The 14,092-nt window shown below is 44.1% G+C and overlaps 1 protein-coding gene across 15 annotated transcripts in view; it reads right to left on the minus strand.

Annotated features, from left to right (window-relative positions):
- PKP4 (plakophilin 4) overlaps positions 1-14,092 on the minus strand; it is a 227,473-nt gene that overhangs the window by 18,368 nt on the left and 195,013 nt on the right. For all 15 annotated transcript variants that reach the window (XM_033111701.1, XM_033111700.1, XM_033111698.1 and 12 more), the window contains 3 exons: positions 4,830-5,013; positions 1,724-1,841; positions 73-264 (listed from right to left, as the gene is read on the minus strand). In XM_033111701.1, the coding sequence (XP_032967592.1) occupies positions 73-264; positions 1,724-1,841; positions 4,830-5,013 (494 nt within the window). The remainder of the gene's footprint in view (positions 1-72; positions 265-1,723; positions 1,842-4,829; positions 5,014-14,092) is intronic.

Consider the following 14,092-nt stretch of genomic DNA (forward strand, 5'->3'; position numbering starts at 1 on the left):
CTTGCCAAATATGTGATTTCTTACTCCCGGAAAAATGAAATGTTAGAGTTTCATGTCAAATAAAATACTAACTTGATCCTCCTGTGGTGTTTTCTTTTTCTTTTTCTTTTTCTTCCCCCAGCAGCTTGGCTCTGAGTCTTTGCTGGGAGACTCTTTTCCTAGTAAGTCATCCAATTCGTTCAGCCCCAGCAGCCGGGCCTGAGGGACCTCCAGTTCCAGCCGATAGGACAGGTTCCTGAGGGTGCACACGCAGTTCTCTACGGTCTGCAATCCAACACACCGTGTAATTAAAACCATCGTAGCACATTAGTGCAAAATGCTTCTGTACCAAATGCCAGTAATATTAAATAAGTGTAGAATACGAAACAAGTGCTTTTTCTTATGGGAACCCGAAACAATCTAAAGAAAGAATTGTGATTCTTTTTTGTGGCATAGTCAAATGACAGAGTGCAGAGCCATCTCAGTACATCTGAGGATCTGATTTCATGCTAAGATGTGCAAGGCTCCGGAACAGAAAATGCCCATTGTTTCTGCTTCAGGGCTGCTGCACTGGCAGAAATGCTGCCAACCTGCCAGAACCTCACTCCTTCTCACCACTAGAAATCCTCACCAGGACAACAGGTGGGACCAGCCCCCTCTCTGGGGACTGCCCGTCCCATCTGTCTTCTCCTTCCATCTCCCGACTCTCCCTTCTCTCTGTGGAAAATTCCGTAATTTCTTTTTCTGTTGACATTTTGCCTTCTCTATGTGGTCTTTTGCTCCTTCCATCCAGTCTTTATCACACCCCTAATTGGGAGGCCAACTGTCACTTCATTGAGCACGTCTGAAACCAGGTTCAGAGTTTGCCCAGAAAGCTCTCCTTGCAACTTGTGTACTCTTCTCAACTTCATCTGCAGAGCTTTTGGTTCAAAACGGCTCAAATAAAAATGGGGCCATCACCCTGAATTCCTCCCTATCTTCTTATCATTCTTTTCTCTCTCAGACCTGTATTGATGACCTGTGGACTTCTTACAGCATGTCTTCGTCCATTCCATGCTGAACACAAAGTACCCAGACCGTCTTGGACTCTTGACACTTTCAGTTAGTGCCCCCTTCCTGCTTCTCCCCACCTTCCTCAGCCCCTGCTCCTGGGGCAGAGCCTGGTGAGCAGAATAATGAGTAGAATGCCCTGTGCTAGGGCAGGGATGGAGAGACCGGGAGGGGAGCATAAGGAGTGACCAGCACAACAACAGGAGAAGGGGAAAGGCCAAGACTGGGAGAGAGGCACCCAAAGTCGGTGCTGGGGTTGGGGCTGTGGACTGCACTGGGGGGCGGGTGGGTCTTACAGTGCCTGGACCAGGAACTTTTATCCAGCAGATACTCAAAAACACATGCTCTGCTTCTAGAAGTGAGGGATACAGAACTGGAAGGAACAGCAGCACGGCCAGTCACCTTGACCATAGGCCCAGCGGAGCCACCAAGAAAGTCAGGACGCTGCCACCCGCTAGGTCGTTTACCACATGGAGTCACTCAGTTTGCACTGGTTCTAAGGCTATTTCCTTAGGTGGTCATGTCCCTGGTAACTTGCAGTTTTTAGAGAGACTCTCCCTTTAATCTGGAGTGTAGCCTACAGAGGAGGAGAGGCTCAAGAATTCCAGAAACAATCAATGGCATGCAAATAGCGGCATTAGGCAGCTGCTGCCATCCGTCCCCGTGCCCCTCCCACGGCCAGGCAGGCACTGACCTTGCTGTCGTAATCGGATGTGTTCACACACGTGTGGATCACATACAGCAGCGAGTCCACCAGCCCCTCGCAGGATCGCATCTGCTTCCGGGCTTCCTCCCCTGCGGAGCTGAGGTTCCTAAATGGGCGGAAACATGGGAGCCACTGAGGTCAACGCCTTACCGTTAGTCACAGAGCCTCACCTTAATGATCCGAGAGACTGACAGACAGTAGCCAGCACATCTGGTTCGAGGAGGCAGTTTGGGGCTTACATTTTAACATCCCGAGAGCTCACAGTAACAGTAGGAGCTCACAATAACTTATCCACAAATAGACGGGAGCAGGAGCATTGGAGCTTTGTATCTCTCTCTTGACATGCCACTTTCTAATCTCCTAAAATAGTGATTTTGGGGGCCTATCTCAGTGTCCTCATATCTAAAAGGGGGAGAAAAAGTTATTTCCTCACAGTTGTGAGGAAGAGATGAATTGCTACATATGAAGCAATTAGAAAAGTGCCTGCCAGTTTATGTGCCATGTTTGTTAGCCATGATTGTTATTGTTAGACACAGTTTACCTCCCTTGTTAGTCCTTTCAGTCCCGTGAGCCTATTATAATGTTTTGCATGTAGGAGGTGCTCATAAATGCTTCTTAAACGAACACAGAACACATCATTTCTTGTATAAACATTCAAGTTAAATATGGACACCTGCTTATGCTATAGTTTTTTTTTTTTTATCATCTTTTAAATTAAAAAAAAAAGAACACCCTGAAAATTCTTTTAGGTCTCTCGATACTGAAATCTTTGGTATCAGTTTGACTTCATGAATTGATACCAAATTATAAGGATCTATTTTATGTCCCATTAACGAGATTCTAGCCTAACTCTGAGATTTTACAAATCTTAAGATTTTTCTTTTCATCTTCCTTTTTCTGGGGCCAGAGAGACACTGTTACCTCCTCTGTTCTTATCTTATGTCGCCTCTTAGTAGCACTCAACAGCCACCTTCTTCCATTCCTCTAGGAGCTCCTGGGACCCCTCACTCCTCAGGTTTTCCTCCCACCTTGCCACCTTTGCTTCTTAGCCTCTTCTGCCTGTGGGTCCTTGTGGAGTGCCAGGGGCTACTTTGGTCCCTTCTTGTCTTTATCTTTGCACTTTCCTAGGTGGCCCTTCCTTCTGATCGTTGGCTTTATTATAAATTATGGACCAATGAATCCCAATCGTCTATCTTCAGCCTGACTCCTCTCTGGAACTCCTTATCCAACTGCTTCCCTGACATTACCATGTGGATAGCCAACTAGACATCTCAGAATGGACATAGGCAAACTCAACTGCTCACCTCTCCACCCTTTCTTCTCCCTGAATCCATCTATAGCACTTCCGTGCTCCCAGTTGCTCCAGCCAAAGATCTAGGTGCTCTCTCTCTTTATTCCCTTTCCCTCACCCCTTATATTCAATCCATCAGCAAATGCTGTCAGCTCCCCCTCCACGAAATACCCCCATCTGCCCATCTCTCTCCAGCACCTGGTCCAGGCCACGGGCATCTTACCTGGATCACTGAGCAGCTTCATCTTCCTATCCCTATTGTTGCCCACACACAGCCTTCTACATTGCAGCCAGAAACCAGTCCCATCACTCCCATGGCACTTGGAATCAAGTGACAACTCCCTCCTTGATTTAAAAAATCCTACCAAATCTAGTTCCTGTACCCTGAGCATTAAGCTCCAGCTGTGAGCTAATTCCTGCCCCAGAGCCTTGACACGACCTGGTCCCATTGCCTAGAACTCATGTCCTCCTGATCCCTCACCCTCAAATGATAGCTCCTTATGGTATTGCAGATCTATGGTTTAAATATCACCTCCTATGAGAGACCATCTGATCATCAAAGTAATCACCTAATAACTCTTATGTCACCCTATTTTATTTTTATGGCACCTCTTGTTATTTTCTTGTTTGTGTGTCTGTCTGTCTTCCCCAAAAGAACATGGTTCTACCAGAGCAGGGACCTAGTCTGTCTTGTTCATCACTGATTTCACACAGAAGGCTTTTACCAAATGTTTACAGCCCTGACCACCGGGGGGCTGAGCATGTGTGTCCTGCCTCTGGGCTTTCCTGGAAGCCCGGCAGGCTGGCTGAGAAGCGATCCCAGCTTCCTTCAATCCAGGTGTGGGGTGAGGATGAGACGCTGCTGCCACAAATCATCGGTAGGCGATACAGGCTGCCTTTGATGCCGACATCTGAGGTAGGGGGCTGGCTGGTTTTCCAGCGTCCTGATTCTTGTCACCCTGCCACCCCCAACCAAGGGGGCCGACAGTCACTTGTTAACAATAGTGAAAGGCTTCAGAGCAGCGGGAGATGTTACATAGCATTAACGGTGTGTCAGACACGACACTAAGCATCTTACACTAGTGGGGGTATTATTAACCCTATCTAAAGGTGAGGAAACTGAGGCTCAGAGTGGGAAGGGAGGCAGGGCTGTCTGAGGCCAGAGCCCACGAGCGTCACCACCATGCCACTCTGCCCAGGCTTCTGCTTCCAGCTCCCAGGACACTGTGCGCCTGGAAAACTGGGTAGAAATTGAACTGAGGAGCATTAATGGCAAGTAAGGAGTGATACTGTGTACACTTAGGAGAGGCTTTATGGACTCTACACACTGAAGAGAATGACTGAAAATACTACTTGGGCTGATTTTCATTTACTTATAAAACTCCAACCCAATGGTTGTTTAAACCACACACCTCTTTTCGTTCTTTAAAAAATATCAAAAATGTTTCAATCATCACATTTTGAACTTAAACAAAAACCAGACTGCAAACACATGAGCTATCAGAAGGTGATTACCCGGAATAATGTTGTTAAAGTGGAAAAGACTGGAATTTTGGCCGAGTTTCAGACTGAAAGGCCCTTTTGACTAAATCACAGAAGAGTCATTTGTAAGATAATATCTTTCAGGCCACTAGTCTCTGCCCATGATGTCTTCCCCACAGGATAACTAAGTCCAGTGGCCTAAATTTGAAACAAACTTGGAAATTTAGGTAGGTATTAGTAAAATGAAGTAAATCCTCCTAAAATCAATTTACCTATGACCTAGCATTTAATCACAGAATTAACTGGAAAGAATAAACTGACCTCAGGCAGCCTGTTGTATTACGCAGAACGAGTGAAGTCTGAAATTTAATTTTATGATCATCATCAAAAGAAGAGTTATTCCATCCAGAATGTGGAACGATCACAGTGTTTGTTAAGGTTGAGAGAGCATCTCGAATGATTGTCATCTTTACGGCATCACATGATGATAAATTCCAAAGAACTCCTAAAAAATGAGATTTTTAAACATCAAAAATCATAAATTAGAGATCCTGCAGTTTCAGTAATGAAATAAACATATTAGCCCTAACTGATGTGAACTCAATCTGTTGCAAACTTAATCTATGGCCTGAATTTGCAAGAAGGCTGGGGCTGGACCTCTAATAAATGTTGAATGAACATATGTGAGCTTCTGGCAGTATTACAAAGTTGTACTAGTCTTTTCTGTTAAGTTATAAAGTCTATGTATCTATCAGGCATGATGACTGTGCTTTTGCAAAGTAAATTTGTTACTCTGTGAGGGTGAGTGGAGCAATCCAGTCATAGGTCATAAATATATGCATCTGTGATTGCTGTGAAACAGGCATTCATTGCATTATCCCTCATAATCAATGTTTTGTGTAACAAACCATTTTTAAAATTTAGAAATTGGAAAAAGTTTCTCTTTTGCAAAACACTGACATGTCTGTCTTCATCATGCTTTCCCTTCTTACTTTTGCTACTGGGAAGCTCAAGCTTAAACGTAATGTTTGCAACAACTTAACTGGCACAGAGGGTGGTGACATTTGCTTCATCTTCTTTATTTAGGTAAAGTTTAGACATTTCTATTTCTACTTGAAGAGTTTTATTACTATGTGCTTATTTTAGCAGTGCAACTTCCTGCTACTCCTTTTGGATATAGGCAAGACACAATAAATTAAGTCACCCATACTATAATTCATATCAAGATTGTTAGGACAAAGGAGTGGAAATGTAGCTTATGAGGGTGTTATTTAAATTGTAAACATATTATTTCTGTGTCAACTATGAGGTGGGTTTCCTTATTGTCATAGCACATATTTTCGAATAGTTACTCTTTTAGAAATTAGAGCAAATTCAAGGTTATACCCACTCTAATGTCATTTTATCATCAATGCATTTTCCTAAGTGAGAGGGAAGGAGGTGAAGAAGGGATGTGGCAGTTTCTGTGCAGCTAAGGTCCCTCAGAGCCCTGCAAGCCCCATGTATCCTTGGCAAGCTGCTCAAAAGTCTGTACGGTACTGTTAGAACTATCAACACACACAAACACTTGTGGCTCGTGGAGGAGGAGGAGTTAGCAAAACCTGCCCACATCCATCGGAGCAAGTCAGGCTTGTGAACATGACTGAACCAGAGTGCTGAGCCAGAGACAAGGCAAACAACTGCTGCTGGAGGGGACGGTGACCAAGGAGCCTGCCTGGAAACGGACTGCTCAGCCTTCTGGGGCGGGGCCTGGAGAAAGCACACGCCCCTTTATAAAGGAGAGTGGTAAGAGAGGTGGCAGCATTTTTTTTTTTTCTTTTTGGAGGAAGGAGAGGTAAAAGCAAAGGGCTGGAACGGAAGGGAGTGAAACAATACTCTGACTACACACAGAGAGAGGACCATCCTTTCCCTGCAGTCTGCCTGACCAGTCCACATGCTGTGGAGGGAATGGTCGAGGATGGTGGCTGATGCTTTGGCTCCGTCCTGGGAAAACGTCTGGCTCCTGTGTTCTGCGCTGCACTGTGCTGCTCTCCTCTGTCACTTGGTTTTGACTTCTGCACCATGATGATTGGGTTTCCCTTGCTCCCCAAGGACTTTCACTTTTCTCTGCTCCTAGTCTTTGGGGTCAATAACCCACCGTACCTACAGCCGCTCAGGACCTCTGTCTCAGCAGCAGCCCATCTAGTCAGGCCTGGACTGGGAGGGGACTTGAGACAATTCAGAATCAGGAAAGGGAGAGACCTTGCCTCGGCTCTGAAAGCTTGTTCCGTCCACCAGGACAGACCCCGGCTTACACCATTCCCTTGTGGCACACACGAGCACACACTGTAAGTGCTTATCAAATGAACTTTAATTCCATAGGCAGCACTATTTCTCCATGGATTCTGATAAAAATGGCTATGTTTCTACATAAAATAGTTTTAGACTGTGCTCCCTGGATTCCGGGGGTTTTGCTGGACTTTTAGGGGCAGCCATGGGAGGGGTGTGTGTGTGTGAAACTGGCAGCAGGACTCCAAATCTCCACCCAATTCACCCAGAGCAGCTCCATACTTATCTGTCCTCAGTACTGGGTCTCATTCTGTGTTTGTCTGAAAAAGGGTTTCATGTCCCCGACACTTCTGAAAAGCACTGTCTTCATGGAACAGTACTAGAGGACTGATGGCGATGTAGGAACGTAGGAGCTAAGGATGAGAAATGAGTCTCTGGAGGTCTGTCCTGACTCAAGTAACAAGAGATAGGAGGGAAGAGAGAAGAAAGAAAGGATTGAGGCCTACAAGGTCGCCACAAAGAGCTTCACCATCTCCAGCTAACGAGGCCAAGCCTACTCAACCCAGGGCCCCAGGAGCCCATCGGCAGGGAGGGTCATTTCCTAACCTCCACTGCCGACGATTTTATAATACGTGAGTCCTGATGCCACCAGAGCGAAGGATCTTTCTGTCAAAGTCTTTCAAATTTCTCACTTCGTAAATTTCAACGCATGGGGGAGAGCTGCGTTTTCCAATACTTCACAAGAATGCATTCCAGCGAAGTTAACAGTAAGGCAAGGTTTATGGAAAGTCAAGCCTATTATGATATAGGCTACAGGTGTAAAATTAGATATCTGTCTATAAAAAAATTAAACAGTGTGAGTCACAAACGTTAGGTGAAAACATGACTAAGAAGGGGGTGGTTCTTTAATATGTTGGAGCTTGGAGTTGACGCTGGGAAGCTCTCTTTGATCACTGGCAGAAAAGCTTGTTTTTCATGATTCCTGTCTCCACTCCTGGCTACTTCTAACTAAGACCTACTTCGGGTAAGAGGCTATGTTGTAGATTTGCAGGTTCCCCTGATTTTCTGTGCAGGTACCAGAATGTTGTCCTGCTCTTTTTCTCACCAGACAGTTAGAATGACCAGTGGAGTTGTACATCACCTTGCAGTTTACTATTAGCCTTTACATCTCCATGGGACTGAACAGCCTAAATGTTCATCAGTCAATATAAACAACAGTAACATGACCGTTTACTGTGGTTTGAATCTATGCCAGGAATTGTGTTTTACATATAATACCTTAAAGAGTCAAAATGCACAAAATGAATTAACTTCACATTTAATTATTTTGTAGGCTTGAAGTTCTACATGTTGATTCGATGAGCACTAGTATTTCTAAATTTAATTTAAAATTTTATTAGACAAGTATATTGAGGAACAAATACTCTACCATCATCCACACTTTTATATAGCTCGTTATACATACGCAGGACGAGTTAATATGGGCTCAAAAACATCTGTTGATGGATCCAACTTAATAGTCTGTTTTCGCCTGACAGACTTAGCTCAAAGTATTACCCCCTTCCATGCCTTTTCTTAAAACTCAGTATTCAGGGGTATCTGTAAGGTCTATAACTAAGGGGAGAAATTGGAATAATATTCTGGATGTCTAAGGGGATTTGCCAGCATAGCTCTGTCGGTCTTTCACCTGAAGACCAGAGCAGATGGCTGGTGACACCACTCTCCTAGCGATGGGGATAGGAAAGTCCCATTGCTGCTCCATCGCCCAGAACCAACACGCCAGAATCCCCATTCCTCAAACTGCAAAACACAAAGGACCAGTGTTGCCCAATCATAAAATGTTAAATTGTTAAAACTACATAACCCTTCAGTAGATAATCTGACTATGCGAACTTTTGGTCCACTGAGACGACTTATTGATCATAAAACCAGTCTTACAGTATACACATTCAGGCTTTCATTTCTGCAACTTCAAAAAATGTTCAAAGTTATTCTTGACCAGAAAAAAAAAGGAGAGATTCTATTCTTGCTAAGGCTGTGGCATTCAAGGGACCCACACAAAAGCAGCTTTATCATCTGCACTACAAGTTGTATTATCCCACTAATCCCGCACTTTACCATCTAACACAAAGAGCGACAGCATTTGGTGTGGATTTAACTGGTCGTTTCAAACATCAAAGCAAGTTAAGATACTGGCTTTTCTCTCCCACTTTCTATTTCAAAAATAACACTGAAAGCCAAAACAACCTGTTCTGATCAACCAACATTGAATGAAGAAGGTTCAATTATACTTAAAAGCCTTAGCTATGGAATGATTAATTTGGCTTTTCTACCCTAAGTAAAAAGCATCACTCTTAAGACCAACTAATAATACCCGTGTGCACTCTTCCTCACTAAGGTAGTAATAAAACAATGTTCTCTGTACTCAGTCTGTCCAAGGCTTCATTTAATAGGTCAGGAAGAACGTTGCTAGAGCAGTAAGTAATGAATAGAAAAGACACCAACTCCCAGATGTAGCAAGACTGATGAGAAAATACAGAGCTGTAGGATTAGCATTTTCCATCAACATGATAAACCCCCAGCTCCAACACCCTAATGCAAAATTTGCTTCAAAAATATTTAGCAGTATACTCTATTATCTCCTGGTTTCCAAAGAGAAAGATAAAAATAAACTGTAACTTGGTTTAGGAAGCTTGAGGGTTTTATTTAATTTAAAGCAATTAGCTATTTGTTGTGAGGACTAAGAATATACATATACAAACTAATTTAGAAAATACTAGGGAATTTCATGCATATTATCGTAGAAAATAATATTCACTGTGATTATTGGTTACTCATAATTATGTGTACTTTTTCCTGTGGTAGAGAATATGAAATACTACTACAAGAGACGAAAGTTCATTTTCCCTACAAAGAATGAATAAAGTAATTAAAATACCATTTCACATAAATCCTTGCTGCAGAATTTTCAAAGAGCTCACGTTTAAACCTAGCTTTATAGCTTATTCAATGGCTAAGTGATAATTTTATAGTCCAATTCAAAACTGATTTTACTGATTAATTAAAATAATAGCACCATTTGAAAAGTGTATTTCTTAAAGGACATTAAAAACCAAACAAGGAACATTAGAAAAACACCGGTTCTCTGGGAGCATGCATATCTAACAGCCTATACAATTGTTTTTTTCCTGGTATGAAAGAAATCTAAAACCACTCATTTTTATATAGCATTCAATTTATTCCTTGTTTCCTGATCAAAAAACCCACCAGTGTTCATGGGCATTGCAAAAAAAAAAAGCCAAATGTATTGGTGTACTTCAGATACTGCCAACGGACATGGCTCTCCATTTTCTTCTACAAGTTAGACTCATTTTCAGTGTCTGTTCTTGACATTCTCGTTTCAGTCATGCTCTTTCACGTGATGTCCACGAGGTAAGTAAAACTACCCATGCCTTAGGGGGTGTGGAGACTATTACTTCAGAGGACAATGGGCCTCTGGCACAGAGCGAGCGTCATGACAAGTCGCTATCATGAGTGCGCTGCCGCTTTCTGGGGTTAGAAATTGCGTGGTAGATGCACTTAGCCCCTCCTGGCAATTGTGCATCTATGGACGCTTTGGAACAGACCAGTGTCGTGTATACCCACGCTGCAAGCATTTCTGGTAAGTAGGGGTACAAACAGTAGACTAATAGTAAAAATATAAAACATTAAGGCTGCAGAGTGCATCCAAGGGCCAGAGTGTGTGCATCTCGCAAACTCAGTCTGTGGGTAACAAAGCAGGAATGCTGCCTCCTGATCTAGAGCCCCGCCTCTCCTAGCACATACATGCCTCCCGTGTTATTCCCTATTGGTCTCTGGCTGAAACACTCAGGAGCTAGTCAAAACTTCTCCATTTCTTCTCTCTGAAGTTTTCCTGTAACTCAGGTAGAGTTTTTATAAACTTCGGTGACATTTTTTGGGGGAAGAGAGTAATTAATGTCAAGATGCTATGGTGACTACATCCTGTCACAATACAGCCACCTGCATCCCTGTCCATGAAAGCTGTGCACCTCGTGTCTTTTAGTTACATGTTACTTACACTGCAATATAGTACAGACCTGCACTGTCCAATAAAGTAGCTGTCGGCCACGTGCGGCCACTGAATACTTGAAATGTGACTAGTCCAAATTGAGATGTGCCGTGAGTATAAAAAACACACAGTGGACTATGAAGACCTGGTATGAAAAAAAATGACTGTAGAACATCTCATTAATAATTTGATTGCTTATAAGTTGAATTATTGGAACTATTGGGTTAAAGAAACTATATTATTAAAATCAATACCACCTTTTTAATGTGGCTACTAGGAAGTTCAAAGTTATGTGTCCTGCATTATAATTGTACTGTGAAGTGCTGGTAGAGACACTGTTCATTTTATACCAGACTCTGAGACACGTAGGCGGGTCCTCTGCCCTCGGGAGACCGTGTCACAGTTACAGCACAAGGCAGCTGGGACAAAACACCCAAGCGTAGGAAGAGCAAGAAGCACAGCTCATACGTCATTCTAGCCAGGCACTCCACATCCATCCTCACAACAACACCAAGCAGCGGAACTGTGTTTCTCACTGGGAGGCTGGTACTGGGCGAGGTGATGTGCCTGGGGCCACAGAGATGGAAGGAAATGAGGAGACCTGACTGCACAACGCACTCACTCCCTGACACCATGCTGCTTCTCCCAGGATGTGTTGAGAAGCTGGGGAAGCTGTGTGGTGGGACTGGACACCACTGCATCTGAACTGGAGTGTGAAGGGCAGAGGCCAGGGAGAAGCAGACTGGGGCTGGGGAGCCCTTTCAGGTGGACCAGTGCTGGGACAGAAGCAGGAGTGGGGGAGCCTCAAGGTGGGGCTTGGCCTAGAAGATGAGGGCAGGGAATGCAGATTTGACTGGCGGGTGGGAAAGTGTGGAATACAGGGACAGGCCTCATCCCAGGGGCAACAGTGAGGCTGATGGAGCAGGAGGGGCAGCACTGATATCCCACAACAGCAGTTTAGGGGATGCGACGAGGACCTGAAGGAGTGAGGAAGGGACGGGAAGGCAAAAAGGAAGGGGGAGCACTTGGGACGAGAACTGGAGCCTGATGTAAATGGAGGGTGGCGTCAAAGATGAACCAAGAGTCCGGCATATGTGTGAGAATCTGGTGCTGTACAGAAATGAGGAAACCAAGGGGGGAGTGGGAAGACAGTAGTGCAATAAAAAAAAAAAAAAAAAAAATGTCTGTCATTTGTGGCCTCGGGCAAATCACTCAAGCTTTCCACCAGAGCTTGGAATGCTGTGAACACATTATGAAACAAATGGAATTGAAATAATGGGAAAGTAATTATCCTCAGAGTGGGACAAAAGTATTGTCTTCAGTGATAGAAAAGCCTTGCTTTGGATAAATTCCGAGGACAGCATGTATGGTATGTAATCATTCCCCGAGTTTCTAAGATGCCACCATCTCAGCAGAGGTTCCTGAGACTTGTGTAGTGCCCCCCAGAGAAGTTGACCATGTGGTCGTGGTCCTGGCTTACAGGCATGGCTCATGGCTTTCTTCTTCCTGCCCATCAGGCTTGCTGCAGTCTCTCCTGACCGGAACGGCTGGCCCTCTGAGTGGTGGGCAGTCTAGCCGCCCCAAGGGCTGGGTCCCACAGAGGCCGGTGGGCCTTGCCCTGTTCCCCTGCTGCCCCCTGAGATTTCCTGCACACAGCTAATGCACACTCCATGTGAGACATGGGAAAGCTAACGCAGGCCCAGCTGCGTCCCAGTGATCCCCGTCTCCGGTGTCAGCAGGAGCGCTGAGTGACTGCCTACGTGACCTGTGAGAAAGAAGCTTCCCAGGAGGGGCCGTGTGGAACTGAAGACCTGCGCTAGCTACAGACGCTGTACTTGGTGAGGCCCCTGCCTACGTATCCAATTTGAAGGGGATTACTCCTATTTAAATTATTCTCCAGCTAGAGGGCATGAATGATAGATCTTTAGTCTTTAAAGAACATATGGATTAGTCGGCATTTCTGTGATTTTTCAAGTACAAAGGTGAATCACAGCATCTTTAAAAAGATCAATTTCTAGAGATCCTTTTAAAGACTCACATTTGCATTTCAACATATTCTTTTTTATTCTAGGTAATTTTCCAACTTCATGAGTAGGTCAAGAGGATTAATAAAGTAGTGTAGTCCTGCATACCCTGGAAAGGCATTTCCACTGAAAATAAATCAGCTTACAACTCAGAAATGCTGACCAAGATTGCCCGTAAGGGAGTAAGAGATGTAAAGGACAGTTCTGTTAGGGGGTGTTTGTAAAAGCTAATGGGTCATAAGATGGGAAATCCTCCTGAGAGCATTGTTCTGATGCAGAGGTGGCAGCGAGGGCAGTGACCAGGCCACCAGGTTGTTCTTCAGGCTACTTCAGTCTCTGACACAGAAGTAGGTCATTTACACTATTATAGACATTTCCCAAGACAAAGTCACTGAAGTTATATGTTCCACAGCGGAGTTCCATGAATGTGCTTATTCATTTGTAACTGCACTAAATCTTCAGCCTACTTGTCTGATACCAGCAGAAGCAGTTTAGAGACCATACTGCCTCCAGCCCTAAGCTGTGGGAAATCAGACAGATTTTGCAAATCACTTGAGGGACCTCAACTGGGGTCCTTGGGGCGTCTACTTTTTTAGATTTCCGTCCTACACCCTCATATTTCTCGCATATACTGGCTGGCTGTTCTGTTGAGGGAGGGTGTCCTTATGGAACTGCTCTTATGCTGAGAAATTCTCCTCTGATGGATGGCTGACCACCTGAGTTCTATAGGGAAGCTCTGGGTCTTGCCACCTGCCTGCCTCCTTTTGCTCAGTATTCAGAAGCCATCACACAAAACACAAGGTCATCTTCCACTTGACAAAGCTGCATCTTTTCATACTCAGACTATAAATCTTGAAATAGTCACAAGACTCTAAAATTGTATTGCACGTGTTTTCTAAGCAACCTGAAGCTTTGTGATTATAACTGATCACTGGTTTGATGTGACTACACTAGTGGCCAAGCTGAAAAATACTTCTCTGTATTCCTGGATAAAATTCAGAGAGTAAAGAAGATGTTGTGGGATTTTTTTTTTTTTCTTTCACCTTTCTGGTGGGAATTTCAAAAATAAGAAAGAGATGTCACCTCATATCTATCAGAATGGCTATCATCAATATATCAACAAGTATTGGTGGAGAGAAGGGAACCCTCGTGCACTATTGGTGGGATTGCAGATCGGTGCAGCCACTATGGAAAACGATCCTCAAAAAATTAAAAATAGAACT

This window comes from Rhinolophus ferrumequinum, chromosome 8 (genome assembly GCF_004115265.2).
Source record: "Rhinolophus ferrumequinum isolate MPI-CBG mRhiFer1 chromosome 8, mRhiFer1_v1.p, whole genome shotgun sequence".
Lineage (NCBI taxonomy): Eukaryota > Metazoa > Chordata > Mammalia > Chiroptera > Rhinolophidae > Rhinolophus > Rhinolophus ferrumequinum.